General features: G+C 44.3%; 1 protein-coding gene and 1 long non-coding RNA gene across 3 annotated transcripts; both read right to left on the reverse strand.

Annotated features, from left to right (window-relative positions):
- Nucleotides 1-3,097: 3,097 nt before the first annotated feature.
- Nucleotides 3,098-4,589, reverse strand: LOC145432015 (uncharacterized). The gene is made up of 2 exons (XR_013912357.1): nt 4,461-4,589; nt 3,098-3,873 (listed from the first exon to the last, which is right to left on the reverse strand). It is a non-coding gene; the product is annotated as an uncharacterized LOC145432015 (long non-coding RNA).
- An 8,675-nt stretch (nt 4,590-13,264) lies between these two features.
- On the reverse strand, nt 13,265-20,788 carry aste1a (asteroid structure-specific endonuclease 1a). 2 transcript variants are annotated; one of them, XM_026186011.2, is made up of 6 exons: nt 20,592-20,788; nt 17,396-18,207; nt 15,700-16,008; nt 15,375-15,579; nt 14,721-14,856; nt 13,265-14,198 (listed from the first exon to the last, which is right to left on the reverse strand). In XM_026186011.2, the coding sequence occupies exons 1-6, from the start codon at nt 20,716-20,718 to the stop codon at nt 13,799-13,801; spliced, it is 1,989 nt and encodes a 662-aa protein (XP_026041796.2). In that variant the 5' UTR covers nt 20,719-20,788; the 3' UTR covers nt 13,265-13,798. The 2 variants fall into 2 exon arrangements, with proteins under 2 accessions (XP_026041796.2, XP_080164743.1); XM_080308617.1 differs by lacking the exon at nt 20,592-20,788 and having other exon boundaries at nt 17,396-18,352.
- Nucleotides 20,789-23,763: the final 2,975 nt, after the last annotated feature.

Below are 23,763 nucleotides of genomic sequence, written 5' to 3' on the forward strand. Positions count from 1 at the left end.
TTACGTCGATTAAGCATCATGAGGTGGAGCGTGAGGGGTGGTTCCCTATTTTTTATTTATTTATTTTTGTTGTTGCTGGGAGTTGGAACCCTATTAGTTAGGTTGCTTAATATTTATGCTAAGTACTCTTTAAAATACCAGAATAGGGAGGATGGTGCAGGTTTAAGTTTATTAGATTGATCAGTATTGCTGAACTATGAAATATTCTCTTTTGCATACAGGTATAACAGAATAGCTTTAGTGTAGTTGTTGTTTTAAACTTGAGTATGAACTTATACAAAATGCAGCAAGATATTTAAAAAACAGTTTTGTTGATTAAAAAACACTATATCGGATTCATATCGGTATCGGCAGATATCCAAATTTATGATATCGGTATCGGTATCGGACATAAAAAAGTGGTATCGTGCCATCTCTAGTATCAATAGGTAACTTCACATCTGAGCAGACAAGTATCACATGTGGAGTTCCCCAAGGTTCCATCTTGGGACCCCTTCTGTTTAACATCTACATGCTCCCACTGGCACAGATTATAAACAACAACAAAATAAACTATCACAGCTATGCAGATGACACACAAATATATATCACAATGTCACCAGGAGACCGAGGCCCTGTATAGGCTCTTGGTAAATGCATTGAGGAAATTAATGACTGGTTGTGCCACAATTTTCTCCAGCTAAACAAAAACAAAACTGAAGTAATAGTCTTTGGCGCCAAAGAAAAACGATTACAGGTCACCAGAGAACTTCAATCTATACATCTAAAAACCACAAACCAGGCGAGAAATGTGGGTGTAGTGATGGATGCAGACCTAAACTTAGAAAAACACATTAAGACAATAACAAAGTCAGCTTACTATCACCTCAAGAATATTTCAAGGATAAAAGATCTGATGTCTCAACAGGACCTGGAAAAACTAGTCCATGCATTCATCTTTAGTAGGCTTGATTACTGTAACAGCATCTTTACAGGTCTACCTAAAAAATCAGTCAGACAACTACAGCTCATTCAGAACTCTGCTGCTCGAGTCCTCACTAAGACCAAAAAAGTGGACCACATCAGTCCAGCTCTGAGGTCCTTACACTGGCTGCCTGTCCGTCAGAGGATAGACTTTAAAGTTCTGATGCTGGTCTATAAAGCTCTGAATGGTTTAGGACCAAAATACATCAGTGACCTCCTGACCCAGTATGAACCTTCCAGATCCCTCAGGTCATCTGGATCCGGTCTTTTATCAGTTCCCAGAGTCAGAACCAGACACGGAGAAGCTGCATTCAGCTTTTATGCTCCTTATATCTGGAACAAACTCCCAGAAAGCCTCAGATCAGCTGAAACACTCAGTTTATTTAAATCCAGGTTGAAGACTCACCTGTTCTCAGCTGCATTTGAATAAAGCACCAAATCCACACTTTAAGCTTAAATTTCAAAACTTACATTTAACTACTGATTTTATCTACTGTTCTGATTTTATCTGTTTTGTTCGGTTTCAGGCTTCAGTGTCTGTGAGAGGAAGAACATGCTCCTCCTCCTGACTGGAGGTCAGCGCGTCTGCTGCATCATCAGCAAAGATGGACGCACTTGGAAATGTTTGCGTCTTCATTTGAATCCAAGGCCGAGGTTTGCTTGCTGTGCATGTGTTTGCATGGATACAGCGCTGATTCTCTGCCCGACCACTTCAGTCTTATTTGAATAATGTTGTCATTATTAGAATTGGGACAAAAGAGCGTTCAAGCTCGACTCCTCCAAACAAATCAGTGATGATGACGACACAACCCGACACATTTCACATGTCAGTTCCAATCATAGAGAACAAACAGTTTTTATTTTGTTCTTTGTTTGTTTGGCTTCAGCGTCTTTTTAATGATGTTACAGTTTTAGTGCATCTCCTCTAAAAGTGCAAAACGTGCTTTGAGAGTCTCACACAGCACCACTCCCAAAGATGGAGGCTCAGTCACAGACAAATAAAATGCACTGATTTTAAAGTCACCACTAAATTTCACTGAAAGTAAATAAAATGTGGTTTGTGTAGCGCCTCACGATGCGAAGATCACGAAGTGCTTCACAAAGAAATACCAAGAAATGCAAAAAATAAACTTGGTTAAATATCATTATTGGATGTGCTGCAGGTGGTCATGTTGATACAAGACATACCTGTTGCAGTGATCACACGGTGAACGGTGTTGCCACGGCAGCCGGATGCCAGCTCGTTGCCCGTGGTGACGGAGAAGTCCACCTTTGCCGGGAGTCAGCGTGGGTCTGTTCTGCTCGACGCCGGCGGTGCCGAGGAAGGAGAGAGCGCTCCTCTATTTATTTTCAGTCTTTAGTTTCATTCGATGGAAACCTTTAGATTTCCTTCGTTAGGACTCAGAAAACTTGACTATCCACATGACAGAGCACTCGGTCTCATATCTGATGATGTGTAAGATCAAGAGAAGATCAGAAATGAGGGTAAACCTGAAGTCTGCTTTGGATTATTCTCTTTAACAACCAGTTGGCAACATTCTAGTTTTGTGTTTTGAAGGTTTGAGTAGTTGCAGCCACCACGAGTACATGAAAAAGGACTCGAGGTCTTTTTAAACCTGTATTTCCATCCTGTGCGAGCGCAGCCGACAAACAGACATCATGAAAACGATTCAACACAAAAGCACCCAGTTCTGAGTTAAACTGTTTTCTATGTGAAAACTGTCGTTTTAGCTGCGTGAGAGAACATTACAGCCATGCGCTGAGTCGCCGTAGACAACAATGATGCTAAGCTTAGTAAAACAGTTTGCTAGTGTAGCTGCTGACACTAGTCTCATTTCAGTTTGATGGTACAAACGTATCAGGAGTGACATCATTGATATTTACTAGATACAGAACACAGTGAGCCTACACTGTTCACTGCATCACTCCATGCTTGCACTGAGCACCACCTGCTATCATGTATATATCTACTGAGCACTTTTCAGTTTTGCTTTCTTTCAGCGTTGTCTGACAGTATGTTTTGCACTAAGCAGCAATTTGCTAATGTTGTAAAGCTGCTCAACATTTGGAAATAAAACCCATTCTGATTCTGCACAAAGAAAGCTCAGTGGTGGAATCAAATATGACATTTCAGTCAAAATTCAAGGTATTTATTTCTATTTCATATCATTTACGAGCCCTGTGTGAAAGCTTTAGTTACATTTAAGGGCAATATCCCAAAAATAAAGTCAGAGATTTGATCCGTGTGTGTTTCAGATGAAATGAAGACAAACTGATGCAGTAAATCTTCTCTTATTGATGACAAAACTGTGCAGCATAATTTACTTCAGATGTTGCAGATGTGAGAGCATAAGCAGGCTGATGTTTGGAGGCTCTAACAGCAGAGAGATGATACAGAAACATCTTTAGAAAATACTGACACACTTTACAAATTTCCCACGTGTGGGACTAATAAAGGTTATCTTATCTTATCTTATGAAGGGACAACTTTGTGTCTAAATGAGCTGCACACTTTCCCCACTGAAACCAGCACAATCCCACTGATGAAAACAACATTTGAACTACATATATTCTGGATAAATCAAAGCATTATCAAAGTTGTCTGTGGTTCCCTTATTTTTCCTTGGTTCCCTCTCAGATCCTGCAGGACGAACAGCAGTGAGTGGTTCCTGTATGCAGCTGTTACAGGTTGTGTTGGAGATGCTTCTGCAGATACAGGAAGCAAATATAAAAGTGTTTTCAGTGTTTTTAGCAGTCCCTCAACTACAGAGAGCTGTCTGCTCTCCTCTGCATCTCTCAGCTGCTGCTGGCTCCTCCTCCTCACACTGTCCTGGATCTGTCCTGGTGTCTCATCAGGGGTGGAGAGCCTCCGTCTCCTCTCACCTTCTCAGGCTCTTCTGACTCTGGACACTTGCAGAAGGAAATCAACCACAGCAGTCAGCAACAAAAGCAGCAGAAGTTTATCAAATCTGTGTGAACTTGCAGGATGAAAACACCGTTTCCTCTTATCGTCACAAAGACACACTTTATGTGTTTGAATCAGAGAGAAACAGGATCCTGCAGAGTGTTGGTCTTTATAACAAAGGTGACAGACTCGGGTTGTTTGATATAAGCCTGACGGAAACAGCAGGAGGACTTCTCCATCTACTGTCTGTCTCATTGTTAGCGCTTTAAACAGGATGAGAGCTCTTTAAGGACAAACTGCAGCACAGCATGCTTGAGTCTGCGTCCTCACCGCAGTTCGCGGGCCACATATTTGCTCAACCGTCTGCTCGGTGTTTCCTGAACCGTTTAAGTACGTTTGGCTTCACGGCGACAAACAGACGGAGCTTCGGCAGAAACCTGAACGAACTAACGGAGAAAGAGCGCGTTAAACGCGACCTCACTAACGTCACGTAACTTAGCCGAAGGGTCGCTAAATGCGACTTTAAGACTTTTCATTATGCTAACATTTGTTCCGCGGTATATTTGCAGTGGGACAAAAGCGCCGCGCTCACTTTGAAGACGGTATTTCTGCGCTTCACTTCGGCCGTCCGCCATTTTTCTTCAACCGCTGACTCGCAGTGAATCCTGGGATATGGTGAGGGCGCGGCTTCTATCCGTGCGCTCGTGCGTTCTGTGTGGCGTCACTGGCAGATCAAAGGAATCAGCTTCTGCTTTGATCGTCACAGCCACGTCACAGGCAGGGAAAGCTTTAAATAGGAGCGCTCACACAGAAACATCACTGCTCACCTGTTTGCAAATGTTCAACAGTCGGCGTTCTCCCAACAAGGAAATTATCCAGCTGTTCTCTCAAACCCAGAAAATCTAATGTGCGATACAACCATGTCAACACGCAGCGAAAACGAAAATACAGTCGTGGTCACACCAGACCAGATTATGCCACCTTTCAACAGGTGCTTCCAAAGGCTCTCTGGAGTTGAGTGGAGCATGATAGAAAGTGGCACATGCGACTCAGGCGTCCGAGCGGTGCTCGCTGATATGATTTGTGAAATCATTCAGACCGCCTCTAGCAGAATCCTCAAAAATGCCCTTCCTGTTATTCAGGATCGCATGATGAAGGAAGATCCGGAGCCTTTAGGTGCGGGGAAAATAAGCCCGTCCCTCGGAGACTCCATCTCAGCTGCCATCGCCGGCGCTCTTAACGTCCTGGAACAGCGACCTGAGAGCACTGACGAGCTGACACGGATGGTTGAGGAAGAGATCTCCGAAAAGGTCAGCTCAACGGTCAAACTCGTTAGAGAAAGCCCCGATCTCCCGCAAGACCCCGCCGTTTATGTCAGCGGCAAATGTAGTGATATTAAAAAGCTGCACCGCATGGTTTGCCACGCTGCCTCGTGCCTTAAAAGGCACGCGCGTGAGCTGTCGAGCGGCTCTGATTCCGGTACAGAAAGTACGGATTCAAAGATGTCCGTGCAATCAGCAATCAAAGAGATTTCTGTGATTCTGTCATCAAGGAGCTCAGATGGAGAGATGACAGATGAAGATGAGGAAGAAACTCTAACAGAAAAGGACGAAACAAAACGAGCCGCAGGAAGCCAAAGTTTCCGGACTGCAACCCCAGTAGAAGTGGTTGCAGCTGACATCGTAAATGAGATCATTGGCGACATGGATGTAAGCAGCGAAGAGCCCTGTGAGAGGAGTCCTGCCTTTAATGCAGGATTAATTACCAACAAGCTGAGAGACTTCTTCTCCAGATGTTTGCAATCCACCTCTCACTCCCGGCTCAAAGCACGCAAACAGCGCTTTTCCATGTTTGCCAGAAAACAATTTGAAACAACGAAAAAAGACCTGAGAAAAGTAATAAAGGCAAACAGAAAATTTCTTGTTTGTCTGAAAAACATTTGCAAGGACCCCAAAGGTGACACGGTGCCCTCTGATAACAGTACGGTTTCCAGCCGAAACACACTGCTCCGTTACATACGCTCCTCTCCCGTCGACTTCGACGCGATTAGATCAGACGTTAATCAGTTGTATGAGAAATTAACAAAGGAAGAAAAACTCTTCAGCATCCACAAAACAGTGGAAAACTTTAGAACTGGTGGAGCAACCAGAGATTTCACTGTGGAGTTAACGGCAAAAATGTTTGATCTACTTATGACGGATCGATGGTATCAAGTCCCCGAACCTGTAATGGGTAGATCCCTGTCTGACACCGTCATCTGCAGGACTCCACAACCAGCACATGGATCCAAGCCTCCCTTTTCTGCTGAAGTCCTCTATGTGCTCGTAGAAGACGCAGTAGAAAAGTTTGTACAAAAACTTTTACTCTGGGTGGAGAACGAAGACGAAGATCACCTGATTGAGGACAAAATTTCTGTGGCTGTGGAAGAAATCCAGAACATTATTAAAAGAACGAAGATCCCAACAAAGGAAACCAGCACAGATTCAGATGGAAGTGGAAGAGAATCTGTTCCGACACCTGTAACACCAAAGTCTGGGAGCAGTACCCCAGAAACATGCTTTGTGGTACCTTTTCAGTCACCTGATCAGACACCTGATCAGACACCAAAGTCTGGGAGCAGTACCCCAGAAACATGCTTTGTGGTACCTTTTCAGTCACCTGATCAGTCACCTGATCAGACACCAAAGTCTGGGAGCATTACCCCAGAAACATGCTTTGTGGTACCTTTTCAGTCACCTGATCAGTCACCTGATCAGACACCAAAGTCTGGGAGCATTACCCCAGAAAAATGCTTTGTGGTACCTTTTCAGTCACCTGATCAGACACCTGATCAGTCACCAAAGTCTGGGAGCATTACCCCAGAAAAATGCTCTCTGGTACCTGATCAGACACCTGATCAGTCACCTGATCAGGTGTCTGATCAGTCACCTGATCAGTCACCTGATCAGACACCTGATCAGACACCAAAGTCTGGGAGCATTTCCCCACAAAAACGCTCTGCCAGTGTTTCAGGCTCACCCAAGGATTCCTCTGACATGTCAGAGATGAGGTCTGTATCAGCGTCATCTTCTGATGCTGAGAAAATTTCCAGTGACCTCGCCGTTCTCCTCATGATGAGAGTCATCAGAAAATCCAAACCTGAAACTCAGCACTTTTTTGCCAGGGCAGCATGTACTACAAAAGAACCTGACGCGATCCTCAAGCGTCTGAGAGATCTGATGCAGCCTGAACTCAGCAGCACAGAGTCCGTCACAAGTCTGATGAAGGACAAGAAAAAGTTCATCAAGAAAATGACCAAATGCCTCATCAAGGAGTTTGGCTCCCCAGACACTGTGTTAAAGGCTGCGATGGCAAAGGATGCGTCTTTTGATGAGGTTCTGACAAAGCATCTAAAAATGCGCCTCGGAGTCATCCCCGGTCCTCCCAAAAAGTCCAAAATTTCCAGGTTTTTTTCAGCGTTGGGAAAAACTCTGCGAAAACCCTTCAGGTGGTTCACTGAAGCCAGAGATGATTGAAATGACCATCCTGGCTTTTCCCCGCCGCCCTGCTTCTTTTAACATCTTGAAGCAGAATTTTAGCACCAAATCCAAATTCTAACAACTGTAGTTCACGCCATCTCGTCTCCTTTTTGATTTCCATCCCCCCCAACCGGTCGCAGCGGATGGCCGTCCCTTCTGAGCCCGGTTCCGTTGGAAGTTTCTTCCTGTTAAAAGGGAGTTTTTCTTCCCCACAGTCGCCTCGTGCTTGCTCAGAGGGGGATCGTTTGATTGTTGGGGTTCTCTGTAGTACTGTAGGGTTTTGACCTTACAGTACAAACAGGGAGGAGACTTTGTGATTTGGTGCTTGATTATGCAAAATATCTAATTTGGCATAAAATAAAAATTTAAAATAATTAAAAATACATTCCAACTTTGTTTGTGTTCTTCTTCTGTTGTCAAATATGTAGAAAGTGTTGCACGTGTGATTTTAGTCATTTAGCATCAACATGTAGCCAACATGTGTCTGTTTGTGATCCTGCTGCATCTGTTTTTGTCTGATTTGTATTGATAATAATAATAATGATAATAATAATAATAATAATAATAATAATAATAATAATAATAATAATAATAATAATAATGACAATACTTTTTATTTATAGGCGCCTTTCAGACCCTCAAGGTCACCTTACAGTAGCACGTAAACAACACCATAAAAAACACAAGAAAAATGTATATATAGCAAACATGGTAGATAAAATTTAGACATAAACAGTCATAAAAGTAAATATAAAAACTGAGCAGGTAAAAATGGCCTAAGACAGATCAGGTGTATGCAATTCTAAACAGATGGGTTTTGAGTAGTGATTTAAAAGTGGTGAGACAGTGTGTGGTCCGTAGAGCAACTGGAAGTGCATCCAAAGTCTCAGGCAGAACAACTAAAGGCTCTGAGTCCAATGGTAGTCAGGCGAGCAGGTGGAACTGACAGAAGGGAAGCTGAAGAAGAGCGGACTGTACGAAGGGGCGAGGATGTGTGGAGAAGATCGGATAGATTCTCACCGGGCTGTTTCTGTCTATCAGCTGTGCCCGCTCTCATTATTAGCTTTGCTATTGATTGTGAAGAGCAGGTAAAGCATCCAATCACCTGTGAGGATGGATGGATGTAGAGGAGAGACAGAGAGGCCTCTGCTTAACGTCTCTACTTTTTTCTGCTTTCAGGACAAAATGTTACCAGTGATGTCATCATCATCATCACTGTAACCCATTAGTCACATACTGACGGGGAGCTCAGCGCCTGTTTCTCAGCAGTGCGCACAGCGAGCGTCACACCGATGCCTGCGTGCTGCAGTGTGCTGGGATGGCTTGTGCTCTCCTGCACATGCTACAGTCAGCTGTCACAGACTTCACCGTCATGGGCAGTTTGTTCTGATGCATCTCTCCACTGGATACATCTGCAGCTGAGTCCTCCCAAGCTTTTGCTCAGCAATTTCTATCAGAAGAGTCATTTGTTATCGCAACAGCAGGTTCTCCTTCAGCCTCTTGTCGTCCATCTGATCGGCCTCGCTGTTGAACACTTGCCTGAGCTCGCACTGGATCTTGGAGGCAGTAATTCATGCTGAATGTTGTTTTTACTGCACTGTTATTGCAGCGCATTATTAGGTCACCCCGTGGTTGCAGCATCACAAATATTTGCAGCAAATCTGTCCGATAGAATGAAAAATGAAATCCATCTTATTTCCTTCTGTTTTGCTGCTGTGATCCAGCGGTGTCGCTTTCTTTCTCCCAGTTTAGGATTTCTGTGGCTGCAGTAAAGTTGCCTCCATGCATCACTGTACTGAGGTACCCACGGATCCCGTAGCAAAGCACATTGATGATGAAGAAGCACGCGTCAGTTTATCTGGATCACAATCGTGAGCGCACACAGCGTTCTGCGTGCAGAGGAAACTCAACAGGAAGTAGTTTTTATTCCAGCAGTGTGATGTTGAACAGCTGCTGTAAACACTTCAGACTGAGAGCACGGAAAAAGCTTCCTTTAACAGAACAAACTGCAGATTATGGCATCCCCACTGCAGGGGGAGGAGGAGGGCTGGGGGCCAAATGAAACTCCATGCATGTGTTTGGACTGTGGGAGGAAGCTGGAGCACCTCGAGGTGATGAACCACCGCCAACAAACAAGCTGCTTGAGTTCTTTGTTTTCTAACGTCTGTCTTGTGCAGAGCGCAGCCAGATTTGCGTGAAACAGTAATCGCAGCCTGGATCATTCACTGTGATGTTACTGTGAAATTCATCTTTAACTTTGGTTATTTTGTGTTTATTCAGACACACTTACACATTGTAATGAAATCATAGCAGCTTCCATGAGCTCATTTTGAACAACACATCTCTGCACACGAGGTTTATGCTGGAAAAGCACGTCTGTTCCTACCACCTCATTTACAAGTCAGTATTCAGAACGACTACTTAAGGAAGGAGAAGCCACTACATGCAGTTACCTTCATGTGTTTTCACTTCTCGGGCTCTATAAAGAAGCTTCTTTAACCCTCATAATGTCCTCCCGATTTCCATACACCTGTGGTCCTCAGGGGTCAAAAATGTCCCCACTTCGAGTGTTTTTTAAAGTATAAAGTATAAATTGTCAATCAATTCAGTGTTACACCTTAGTTTAACTTAAGACCAACACATTAACACAAAATTTACCCTACATTATTTGTTCTATGGCCACCAGACCTTGTTTACATAAAGCATACTTTGATTTTGAGCGAAAACAAAATGACACAATAAAATATTTAATTGTTTAGATAAATTTTACTATTTGTCCAACTACAGAGTGCTGTATGTTGAACTTTAGTGAGAAAGGTTTTTTTTGAAGCGTTTATAAATTTTAAATGGCAGCACATAATCACAGCTGTGGTCCTCAGGGGTCAAAAATGTCCCCATCTGGTTTGATTGATACTTGATTAATATGAAGTGGATTTTTCCCCACTTTTAATTAAAACTTAATTCAAACATTTTTGACACAATTTATTTTATTCCATTTCAAATTTAAGTCTGATAAAAACCTCATAAAAATGATTTTTTTTTCTTTGTTTTCAGGTAAAAAATAAATTAAATCATCAGTTATTGTGATTATTGTTTCACAACCAGAGTCGGCTGCTTTAAGGACTTGTTTTAGACGACGTGACGGCCGGAGAGAGCAAACGCAGACAAACTTCTTCACACTGTTGCTTCTGTTTGCTCTGAATTTCACACTCTTTGCTAAAATCGAATCGATTTTTCTTTAATGGAAACACGAGCAGAGCGTCGTTCACGCACGCAGCTGAGCACGCTCAGATCAACGTGCACAGAGGCGAGGAGTGCTGTACATTTATGCACTGCAGTACAGTTTTTATGTCCTTTCTGCTACTTTCTAGGATTCGTGTGGAAATTTTTGTTCTTTGTTCTGCAAACCGCTGATTTGAAAATGTTCATTTCTTTATATTTTATTAGATATAAAACTATCCAGCTGTTTCCAGCTGTGACACTAAAGGGATGATTCATGAATCAGGTAATGTCTGTTTAGGATTCTGCAGAATCAGTGCGTCTGCTTTATGGACTTTAAGTGTTTTTGAATACTAAATCTTTCCCTAAGGTTATGGCTGTTATTACAGTTTTTTCTGAATGCTTAAACCCTAACTGTGATTCCTGTAGCACAATCTCTAAAACTATTCAGACTTATAGCAAAACCACTCACTGAGTTTGCAAAACTAAAAGCACAAAAACTGCTTTGCACTCAGTTTGCAATTTTGTAACACACACTTTGCAAAACTGTAGGCACAATTCACTGCACAACACTCAATTACCAAATTTCCAACACACTCCTAGCAAAAGTATACACATGTGTGGCTATCATTACACTAATTTGCCAACTGTCTGGCACACTTTCACATGTCAAAACTTTTTTAGATAATTAGTTCACTTTGCAATCAGCCTAAGCACTATAATACAGGTAAGCTGTGTGTGCGGAGTACAATGGAGGCAGCAGAAAGAGTGAGAAGTAGAGGAGGCCGAGGAAGAGGACGTGGAGGTGAAGAAGTAGGATGAAGAGGACGACAAGGACAAGGAGGAGCAAGAGGAAGACGAGGAAGGGGGAGAGGAAGGGTAGGAAGAGTAAGAAATCGAATTGCTGATGACATCAGAGCTACAATAGTGGACCATGTCATCAACCGTGGAATGACCCTGAGGGTAGCTGGCCAACGGGTCCAGCCTAACTCGAGCCGCTACACTGTAGCAAGCATCATAAGGACATCTTGAAATGAGAATCGGTGAGTACAGTCACTTTGCACAAAGATTTGTAGCACTGCCATATGCCAATGAGAAACACACCAATACCATTGATGTAAAAATACTGAAATTGTGACTTTACAGAATTGCTAGATGACCAGATGCTGGGGCAGAGGAAGCATGTTCACTGCAGACCAAGTAACCCATAGAGTCATTATGGCGATTGCAAATAATCCTATACTTGGAAATAAACACTTGTGTTTGTTTTGATGTGTGTGAATAAACAGCAGTACTTGAAGTTTGGATCCCTCTATGCTTATGGATCTATGACAGCAGTATGAGCTCACACTGACATAGCCTACCTTGTGCACAGAGAAAGCAAAAGCCAGATGTGTTTTTATTCATACCATCAGTGTGCAGTTGGCGCATTGTGTGCTTAGTAGATGATGGCTTGTGTGTACTGTTTGATACGGAAACACCATTTTTACGAAGGTGTGGAGAGTTAATCTAGCTGTGTTTGCTTTTGCAAGAGAACTACAATGTTTTGATGATTGGGTGACAGGTTTTCTTATTTGTGTGAAGAGTTTTGCAAAATTAGCCAATAGTTGCAAAAAATGTGCTTAAGCAATCAGAAAAAACTGTAAAGGATTACAAGTACTTGACAGTACGAGAGCACCGAGCCAAACACGAACCTGAGAATCAACCCACCGGACAGATCTTCTGATGTCCTGTGGGCGCCGCGTGCGTTTCGTAAAATGCCTGAAACCTTCGTCATATTACGTCAGTCTGCAACCAAAATACTGCAAAATGCCCGACGCACTTCCAACAAGCTGAAACACCCAGATGTGTTTTTCAGAAGCTGATTTATGATCTGCAGCTGCACGGGTCCAAACAAACACTTACGATGCTGTGATCACCGCAGAGCGCCATCTGGTGTCCACATGTTTAGTAACTTGTCACAAATGTGATGTTCTAACAAACTGAAATGAGGAGCGCGGTGAGACGTTCTGAAAAAGCAAGAATTGATCCAAGTGTGACGCAAATTTGTCCTTAAAATGAGAAGTCCCCGAAAATAGCAGCAGAGACAGCAGCTGCGCAGAAGAGCCACAGACGACGGCCCTGGATGGGAGTCGGTCCTCCTCGGGCTCTGGGGGGATCTCCTCCATGCCTGCCTAAGGACCTGTGGGGGCGGGGCCATGGCTCCCCACTCCCACTATCAGACACTTACATGGAGAAACCTGATGAACACAAGCGCTCACACACACAGGTGTAAACAGACACACACTGTCTGGGTTGGCTGCTGTCTCCAAACATCTCGTGTGTTATCAGTCCTGTGTGCTGCTCAGTAACATTCATGTTTAGTATTGACTGTTGCTGATGCTGAGGTTGGCTGTTGCCATGGTTTCCCTGCTGTCTTCTCTCTCTCTCTTGCCCTCTTTCTTTCTGTTTCCCATCGCCCGGTCCTGTAATAACTCCAAATAAAATCAAAATTAATAATAATAATAATAATAATAATAATAATAATAATAATAATAATAATAAAGACTGGATAAATATGACAATCAAGTGGACCAGTATAGCAGGAGCAGTAAAAGAAATCTGTTGGGCATTTTTCTTATCCTTCAGACAGGACAGGAAAAAAAGATTGGGGGTCAGAAACATTTAAATCTTTATTGATGAGGTTCCTTTTATTAAACTTACATTCATGCTTCCTGTAAAATCACAAATAAAAGGCTGTAAAATCCTCTGAAATGACCCAGATTGTGGAAAAACTAGCAGATATTTGTCCCATAAAGAGTCTGGAGCACAGGAGCCAACAGAGGGAGGAGAAAGTGGGCTGAAGCCGTAGGTGGCTAAAGGGAGACCCTCCAACTCCGGCCCAATGGCGTGGGATAGTGGAAGAAATTTTTGGAATGGAAAGGCTTACCTTTGTCCTTAGACTCGAGCTCGAGAAATTTAAGAAGCTCTGGGAAAAATGGGTTGTGTACTCCCCTTTGCACTGAATAAATGAATATTACCATGATGTAAGTAGATGCTATTACTGGAACTGTGAATGTCTCCCATGCTGACCTTAAGTTTTGTATTCCCATACTGTAAAATGATAAATAAAAAGTTATAAAAAAAAAATTAAAAAAAAAGTGGGCTGAAGCCAGACAGAGTGGATGCTGACGGCGGTTCCAGCGACGGTCCGTCAGAGGAGGTCCATGCCTCGGCCCTCCTCCTTCCGGCTCAGTTCCACTTTGTTGCAGCGATTCCTTCTCTCCTTGGTTTTGTACCGAGTTCTCAGCAGCAGCCGATCATCCAGCCGCAGGTCTTCCTGTGCCCGGGCCAAGCTGCGAGCCTCTGTCTCCTCGTCGTAGTCCAGCTGGAACAGCCTGAGGTTGGTGTGGTCGTTCAGAGCCCGCCTCTCTGCCTGCTCGCTCTCTGAGAACTCGGAGCCCTGGCGGGGCCGGGGCCGGAGCCGGTGGATGGCTGACAGCATGTCGCGGTACTGCTGCACACTGGCCTGATCTGGCTTCAGGACACGCTTCAGTCTGCTCCCTGTCCTCCTCATGTGGACCAGCTGGTGGACCAGCGTCCCCTGATAGAACCTGGAGATCATAAAGAGAAGATGGAGAATGTTCGCTCTGCTGGATCATTTGTCCAAACCAGCCTTTAACTAAGCTCTGCTCTCTTTCTCCTTCCAGACAAACATGTTGGTTTAAGCAGGCGAGTCCAGAGCGCTCTGAGCTCATGTGAGAACCTCCTGAAACTCTACAACACAGTCCCCGCTCTTTGCTGCCACTTTTTCATCAAACTGTGAGGGAGGGGCTCCATCCATCCATGGATCAGGAGCCAATTGAGGCTTTTCCATGCAAACACACAGCTGTGTGAGTCTGCCTGCATATGCACATTTATACTGTGAAACAGCTGCGAGTCACTGATCTTGCAGAGCGATTGTACAGAACTGTACTGATTAAAGCCTCCGCAAACACAAACGTCACATAGAAGAAGTCATGTAACGGTTTCTACAGCACGCCATAATAAAAACACGCCTATGCACGTTTGGCACACTGATCTGCCCCATGCCTACAAACGACCTCGTGAACAAGCGCTTTGAGAGAACGCCTCACCGTGCGACGTCTGGTTCAGGCAGAGGAAGGCCCAGCAGCTGGTTCAGGTGCATGCTGTCCTTCATGCACACCTGCCACTGGCTGAAGGAGTGAGCCACGCCCACATCAGGCTTCTGATGACAGCAAGCCTGGACAACTGCAAAGCACACACACACACACACACACACACACACAGAGGGACTTATTTAGAAACATTTTTAAACCAACAAGATTTCTGCAGCACCGAAAGAAGAAAAACCTTCAACTAAACATAATAATAAAAACTAAGATCAGAAGAATCAAAGTTTTAAAAGCTGATTTTATCTTCAGAATCGTAGATTTGAACCTTTCTTTGTCGTGTAATGTAAAACAGACTAACACGGTTGTTATTTCTGGACTGAACTGAGCCTGGAGATTATTTCACAGGTAATAATATCCATGATACAGTCCACACACACGTCTCTGCTGCTAATAAACCTTTAGCCTTAATCCAGTTTAAACAGGTGAGCACTGTCCAGAGAATGTCCGAGAACAGAACAGTATCAGGCTGTAAACATGTTTATTTCTGCTGTAGTTTTAACATGGGACTCTATGGGGACTGACTCACTGCTGCCTCTGCTGGACACCAGAGGAACTGCAGGCTTTGGTAACGTCTCCTCTGGTTGTGTTTCCTACCTGCGCTGAGTCGCGATGTGTCTTTGAGGTTCATTCCCAGCAGCAACGACTTCAGCAGCTTCAGGTCCGGACGAGGCCGAGCTCTGTTCCACCAGTAACAGGTCACAGCCACTAGGAGGCGCAGCTGAGGCGGCAGCTCGTTCAGAAGTTCCTCTTTCACCCCGAGAGCCTCGAGTAAGACCTCCAGACGTTCAGAGAGCTGCGCCTGGGGCCACGAGACAGCCGGACAAAGAGTCGAAACGACATTGTGACAGACATTAAAGTTAGCTTGCTGCACTGAGGATTAAAAACACAAACCGCAGTTCATTTCCACTAAAACTGTCACCTCATGCAGTGAGTTCAGCTGGAGCCGCTGAGCCACTCGACTGAAGGTTGGTTTGATTCGGATGAATTTCAGCTGGAGGTCCTCCCTGTCTCTCTCCTCCACCTTATATGACGTCTCTTTGCCCAGCAGCAGCCCATACATCACCTGGCGGAGAGGTCTGGAGGTCAAGTTAGCACTGGGCAGGTCTTTGTGGTCCACGGGGGTGCCGAGGCTCAGCCTGTGCAGCAGCAGTACGTCCAGGGTGTCCCCGGGTAGCCGGGCCTGCATCACACACAGCTGCATCCAAGCTGGGATGCGACCAATGAGCTCCTGGAGACCAGGACACGAAGGTTTTACCAGACATTTACCTCAAGTAACATTTACATTTACAAACCCTCTGAGGTGTAAATGTCCCAACTCCCTAACCCTTTGTTCAGGAGAGTAAAACTGTCATTTTGGTGGGAAAAAAGACATTTTGATGTTTTTTAAGTGTTTTTTTTCTAGTGTAATTGCCAGTAGCTAGGAGAATCCTCCAGTCCACCCATGTTCTGCAGCACATCCACATCCAGCTCACAGGCACAGCAGGCAGGACACATCCTAACCAGACGTCCTTTAGATGTAAAGGACCAGCAGCTCTATTTTCCTCCTGAGTGCCTGAACTGCTCATCCTGTCTCTGAGCCTGGACACCCTTCAGAGGAACATCCTTTCTGCTGCTCGTATCTGAAATCTTCGTAGCAATTGGTGAAAGTAGCTGTCTGTAAATTTACAGCTCTGGTTATAAAGCATCAAGATCAGAGCAGATGCTGGTAGAACAAAAACCATTCTGATATTTATGGCGTTTGAGTTTAGGATATGTCAGAAAACATATGTACTGATCGTCACGAACTAATCTGAAGGCTCGTTTGCCCGATCCCTACAGAAGCTTGCCTTAGTTCCATCAGTAACACTAACTTCTTGGACCTGACGATGGTCAGATGGACATTTAGACTGTTTCCAGTCTTGAACTTGTAGCCATGGTCCTGAGTTCTGCTCCCATTTCCAGACTCTTCCACCTGCATCTGCAGCACTGAACCCTTCCAGCACGTTATACTTAAAGACCGTCTGAGGACCTCTGTCTCTGAGAAGAAGAAATCACCCAAAGTCCTTTTTTCTAGACTTTGGGTCCGGGGAGAAAAGCCGTCCACAACTTGAACCATCCCTGAGTTCACATGTGATCTAGGTCCTCAACATATAAACCTAAAAACTTCTTAAAACAGTGTTTGACTTCAAAGGGTCAAAGACTCAGATGGTACAGAGTCTTGTTCTTCATCAGGGAACAGCCACAGGCATCAGGAAAGATGGACACAGTTTCCAGGTCTGAAAAGTGAGGCCAGTGAGGAGCTCCGTCATGTCTGCATTCTTGTCAGTAGCCAGCAGGTGGCGATAGCTGTAGGGGGAAGCGGCTTCCTGTCTTTACCTCTGTAAACACTTTCTAGATGAGTTTATGTGATCAGTAACTCGTTTTAGGTTTTTACTAAATTAAACATTATTGCACTGTGTAAATGCATTCTTGAGGCTTCAAAGCAAGACTTCAAAAACCAATGACTGCTGTCACAGCTTTGCCTCTATGAGAAAACAGAACTGACCTTCTGCACTCCAGGTTGGAAGACATTTGGTCTCCACAGTGGAACGACAGACCTCAATAAAGGACATTTTTCCTTGAATGAGAATCATTACCTCATCTAGGAACGGAGGAACAACCCCACGGACGAAGAACTCCACCAGCGAGCTGCGAGGTAGTTTGTATTCCTCCATCCCCACAGACAAACTCTGCAGCATCTTCTCCTTGTTCTGGCTCTTTCCTCCCATCAGCTCCACTGCTGCCTTCAAGGTGTCCTCTGGCTGCTCAAAGTCCTTCATCCAGCACAGCAGGCCCTCCAGGCGGCTCTGAGGCCTACTGGCGTCTGGGGCAAACCGACTCCAGATAAACTTCGGCAGCTTCACGTAGTCGTTCCCAGCCAGGGCAGCGAAGGTGGGCAGGAGCTGGGGCTGGATTTCGAAGTAGATGCAGAAGCTGGAGGTATAGTACCTCTTACAAGGGATGTAGCTCTTTGAGCCATTCCCCTTTACATCCTGCCACTGGAAGTAAGAGATGGGCAACAATCCTGCTGAGAGGTTGAAGATGTAGAAGTCGCTGTCGTTGGAAAGCACTGGGCACTGCCACTTATCAGCTAGGGCGGCTATCTCCCGGTCGGCCTCGCCAAAGCACTGGGCGACCGGGACCTTCAGCCGGGTCAGCGTCTGTCTGAACACCCACTTGGTCATAATTGGCCGGATGTCTTCCTTACCCCCGTCCTTTGCTGCTCGATGGGCTCTTTCGATCCGCTGCTCTGCCCTTTTTGTCACAGTTTCGAGCTTCTTGTTGGTGTGGTCCGAGCCTCCGTCCAGCACCATGTAAGGATCGACCTCGCAGGTTCTGAGGGCTGTGATGAACCTCTCAATCAGGCTTTCATAGGCAGCATACTCCCCGCCGTGATTCTGGTCCAGACCTGAAGAATCAGCCAAAACAAACACAACAAAGAGACTCCAAGAGTCAGTTTTGCACGTGGCGACAAACCATGCTGAACTGACATCAAGCAGAAACTGTCTGAAACAAATGCTGTCACCATGCTGTGACATCAGGAAGCTCGAGAAGATGTCAGGAAGGTCAAAGAATACTGAGGCGAGTAGTTTTACATATCCAGGACATGCGTAATGTTCAGCACGTCTGAGTGATGAAAGTGTGCATGAACTCAAACCAGTACTTCAGATACTGATCCTGTGATGTTCCCTCAGCACCTTAAAGGCTTCCATACTACACATATTTAAATGTAATGTGGTTTTTATAGATTCTGGTTCTGAACAGTGAAGCTGTAGGGACTTAGGCCTCCAGCAGGGGGCGACTCCTCAGGTTGGGAAAATGATCTCTGAGCTTAGTAATCTCCCCTGATGAGCTCAGTCTGTGGGTTCAGATCTGACTGAATCAAACGTGACTGTCTACAGTCTGAAGGTTTTTGAGTTTAGTGCACCATCAGCTGATTCTGGGTCAGTAACTCACTAAACTCTGAACTCTGTGACTTTGTGGTTGGTTAGGAGCAGTGTTGGTCAAGTTACTTGAAAAAAGTAATCAGTAACTAATTACTGATTACTTCCCCAAAAACGTAGTCAGTAAAGTAATCCTGTTACTTTACTGATTACTTATTTTCAAAAGTAATTAATTACTTAGTTACTTAGTTACTTTTTAAAAACACGATTTACACCCTGAAGAGGTGATAAAGTGATAGATCTTTCAGCCCAATTCTACTTTCTACATAATCCATCATACAAAATGTAATCAAATGGAAAAGTCTCCTTTTAAAACTTGTTTTGTTAGTTTTAATCTTTTAACTTTATGCATCAAGCAAACATTTAATTATCTGCAACATTCTCTGAGTTGAATAAATTAGTTTAACATTTAAACCTATTTTCTGCACATTCCAGCACATAAAATAAAATATTTTTGTGTGTTTACACTCAGTCTTTCAAATAGATGCAAGTAAAACACAGCAGAAAATAAATAAAGTCAAAGACTCAGCGGTCCTGTTGCTCTATTTTCACCTGTAAAGCAGGAGTGGGGCAGGCGGAGGTTTACCCTGGTGCAGGTGTGCCGCGGTCAGTGGAAGAATCCGCGAGTTTCTCTGTGAGTTTCCCATTACGTCGTAGCTACTCGGTGCTTGTTTGGAAGTTTAGGGGTTTTTTCGCTGTAAAAAGAAGTTTTCTTCCCACGCACAGCGGACACTAATGTTTTTGTCACTTTTTATGGAATCAAACTCAAAGTAAGGTCAGTACTTCCACGCTTTAAACGCTGCACGCTCATACTCTCTCTGCACTCCATATGTGATCCATTGTTGATCTGCACACAGCTGTTGTCACGAACGTTGCACTCGCTTACGTCACTGTCGTGAGACATTCTCGCAAAAAAAATCACGGTTTTAGTAACGCAGTAACGCAGCGTTCCTACGGGAAAGTAACGGTAATCTAATTACCGTTTTTGCAATAGTAATCCCTTACTTTATTACAGTAACGCATTAGTGTAAAACAGCTGAAAGCCAAACATCCAGATCACACACCAGAGCAACATCTGCAGAGCTCAACAGCAGCGGTCAGGTTTCATAATTCTGCGGTTTAATGACTCAGACACGTTTAAAATCTTATCTGTTTTAACATTCATCACACGTGCGCGCATGGGAAGACGTGCGCGCGTGCACTATGTAAGTAAAGTTTATTAAGCGCTTTTCACAGACAGGCAGTCACAAAGTGCTGTACACAAAGATTATAATAAACAGTACACTCAACAGACATTATACACAAGGTAAAAGGTTTAAATGCAAATTAAAAATGTGAAGAATATAAAACACGTAGATCAACAAAAGGCTTGTTTGAACAGAAAAGTTTTTAACTGCTTTTAAAAAGAATCCACAGAATCAACTGGTCCACAGCCGTGGTGCCACAGACTTGGAGGCTCCGCCCCCTGTTGTCTTCAGACGGGTTCGAGGAACAACCGACAGAGTCTGTGCGCGGAGACACGAGCCGCAGAGTGTTTTAGAAGAAGCTTGGATAAATAATCTGCGGCCGTTTAATGCTCTGTATGTTAGAACAAGAATTTTAAAACGAATTCTTGCTTCTATAACACAAACACACGCGCACACACACCATACACACACACATTTTTTGCCGGTCACACCTCCGTTTGTCCGGTGGTCGTCCGTTTGTATTAACAGCAGTATTAAGTAATAGTACTAATACTTCTTATCAGCAGAATCAGTGACCTTAATGACGTCAGTAAAGAGGGTGCGCATAAACCTGCAGCTCACAAACTGAACAGACTCCTGGAGTTCAGACCGGAGCTGCTCACCTGACTCAAAGTACAGCCGGTGGTACAGGTTGGATCCATCGATCACCAGCCGGCTCCTGCCGAACTGGACGTCCCGGTAAATCTTCTGGTGGTTGTCTAAGAAGGTGGTCAGACCCTGAACCCCCATCCTGGGTGTGAGTGCGCCGCGGATCTCTAACTGCGCCTCCTCCGCTCTGTGTTTCCTTAAGTTTCATTTCTTCACATCAGCTGATTATAGCTGATAGCAGCGTGCACGCGCTGAGAGGGGCTGGGTGATATTTGGGTGATCCACCAAAGTCAGCCTGCAACAGCGGAAATATCATATGCAGAGATGGGCAGTAACGCGTTACTTGTAACGCGTTGTAACGCGTCAGTGATTAGTTACTGATTACTTTTTTCGTGATTACTCTTTTTGGCCAGAGGGGCCGATGGCGCGATATGGCAGCCTGGCCTCTGTCAGTCTGCCCCAGGGCAGCTGTGGCTGCAGCTGTAGCTGCCTCCACCAGTGTGTGAATGTGAGAGTGAATGAATAGTGGCATTGTAAAGCGCTCTATAAATGCAATCCATTATTATTATTATCATTATTATTATTTTTCAAGTAACTTGACCAACACTGATCATATGTGTTCACGTGCCTGTGTCCCCCCAAATGTGTGGCCATGGAAACAACGTCCTCCTGCCCTTCGACAGAAATATAGAAAAACATTCATTACAGAGATGTACAGTAATGTCAGTGATTACATGAAATAAAGTTACACGGGACCTCGTGTTTATCAGGGCAGGCACGTGCAGAGGGGGGGGGGGGGGGGGGGCTGGAGGGGCTTGAGCACCCGCCCCTTTCCTGATGGGTGCCCAAGGTGCCCTTTTGTTGAGGCAACTTTTAAAAAAAAAAATTATTTATTTATTTTTTTTTATGTGTGTGTGCGTGCGGAGTCCTGTCTGTGCCCCTCAACAATAATATTTAACTATTAATCACAGTTTTGCTAAATAAAAGGATCTGGCTTGCATCAGTCACATGACCACATTTAACCAATGATCGCCCTTGACGGCAGAACGCGCTGGTTACGAGCCGGGAACGAGCTCACAAAGAGCACGCGCATTTTTAGCGGTCCGGAGCTGCAGGAGAAACTGAAACTGAAACAAACGAGCGTGCTGTGTGTGCAACAGCGCGACAAACATTACCTGTCCTTTTATTAACTGCACAGGTAGTGCTGGTCACAGCTGCTGGCTACCTGTGTAAGGCTGTCATGGGTCTGTAGCTCTGTCACCGTTTTAGGGAACATATTTAGTTTGAAAGTAAGTTTCCGGGCTTTTCCTGCCTTTCTGGAGGGATTATATTTCACTAAAAAACGATCTAATATGCATGTCCACATAATAATTATTATAATTATAATATATTAAAAAACACAAGCTGTATTTTAAAGAACATACATTAAGAAGCAGATTATATTAGATTTATATTTTAAATAAGACAAAATGTGGATGTTACAGCAGTAAAATGATTGTATCTCTACAGTTTAAAGATGTAATAAGCTTTGCCCTGCACAGAGTGGATAGTGAAACAAATGGAATCATCATAAATACATTATTACTTCCCCCTCCTTATTGCGTTATTATTGTAGCTCTAGTAATAAATATGTAAGGATTCTGGATCAGCACCATGATGCCCATAGTATATACAGTATTCTGAAGAAGGTCTAACATGTCACTGTGTGTGCGTGCATGTGTGTGTTTTATGTATATGGATTTAAAAAAATATATTACTCATGATATAACATTGTCCAGACATGGCTGGTAAGGACATGAGGAGGAAACAGCAGGAGCTGTGTGAGGCTACTAAAGGCAGGGCTATAACATTTTTCTGTCATCATTTTATTATAGATTAAGTGCAAGAGTTGTTAGGTGTGGATAATTAGATTATAGTTTATTGCAATAACAAGTTGTGCCTTGTTCTCAGATAGACAGCAAGTGGAGAGTGATATATGAAATGATGGGATGGAAGGAAGAAGAGAAGCAAAGAGTGATTCACAGGCAGAGCCTAAGCGCTGTCACCAATCTTTGCACTTAGTTATTATCTCATGACACTTGTTTAATCAGCTACCATCTCTCCTGTGGACTTTTTAATGTCTACAGTCTCAGTTCAACACAGCCCTGCCCTCCCATATTAGATTTTTGATGAATGTGTGTTGTTGTTATTCAGCCTGGTTCAACGTGCCCCTTTTTAACTTTGAGCACCCGCCCCTTTAAACCTCTCTGCACGGCCCTGTATCAGGGTGTTACATGGATTTTAAGAATCGCACGCTACGTGTCAGACACTGTCTCAGCTGTAAGAAGAAAAATGATGTGATGGTTTCTGATGAATCTGGATGAGGTGGCTGCAGATGCTGCAGTGTGCACTGAGCGGTAAGAAGGTGCAACACTGAGCCCAGAGTGCTTGTGTTGTTCCTACATCACCATAACCATGCAAGGGATCAATCGCATTGTTATGATGTCATACCTTTGCAATGTGGGGGGCGGGACCTTTGTTTATATCAAACACTTTTCAGGAACCAATGGGAAGTGTTATCTTTTTAACATACCTAATATCAATCTAGGTTTGCTGTCAGGCAAATTTAAGCAAGTCATGTTGGTTTAGTGGTGATGCTAATGCTAAACAAACCTGCAATGTTTGTGTATCTGGACTAAGGTTGTCATGGTGATGATCCCACCACTGAACCCACAGACATGATCACACTGGAGGGTTCCAGTACCTGTGTCTGGCAGCTTAAACGTGTTGGGTTAGGGCCCGAGCCGCTGAGGGAGGGGCAGTCATACCCCGACTGGGTGACAGCAGGCTGCTGTTACTGGGAGGCGGAGGGGGGAGGAAAGAAAGGGCCGGGACCTACAACATCACATGATCAAAAGCATCAGCATCCCAGTTCCTACATCGGGATGCTGCAGGGCGCAGGTGTATCTGGACTGGGAGGAGACCATCCTGTCCTCCTACAGAAAGGTCCCTGACACACCTGCACACCTTCTTCACCGTGGGTTCGGAGTGTGGATGAGACTCCTCTCTCAGACTGTGCCAGCTGCACTAGGCCTTGGCTCGGCTTCATAGACCACTGTGGGAGATGCTGATGGAGGCTGAAGAGAGAATATCATCAGCATAACCTCAGACCTGCTGGTAACCATCACTGAGCTTCACTCTTTTTCA

The sequence above is a fragment of the Astatotilapia calliptera genome, chromosome 11, assembly GCF_964374335.1.
Source record: "Astatotilapia calliptera chromosome 11, fAstCal68.1, whole genome shotgun sequence".
In the NCBI taxonomy this organism is placed as follows: Eukaryota; Metazoa; Chordata; class Actinopteri; order Cichliformes; family Cichlidae; genus Astatotilapia; species Astatotilapia calliptera.

Bases quoted from the DNA above. Each gene is read 5' to 3' on its own strand.
- aste1a (XM_080308617.1), bottom strand. From the start codon at position 18,337: ATGTCACAGCATGGTGACAGCATTTGTTTCAGACAGTTTCTGCTTGAT. The intron at 16,009-17,395 runs GTAATGATTCTC...CCTGGTCTCCAG, and splicing joins TTCCTCCGTTCCTAGATGAG to GAGCTCATTGGTCGCATCCC. The intron at 14,199-14,720 runs GTGAGGCGTTCT...TATGATCTCCAG, and splicing joins CCTGAACCAGACGTCGCACG to GTTCTATCAGGGGACGCTGG.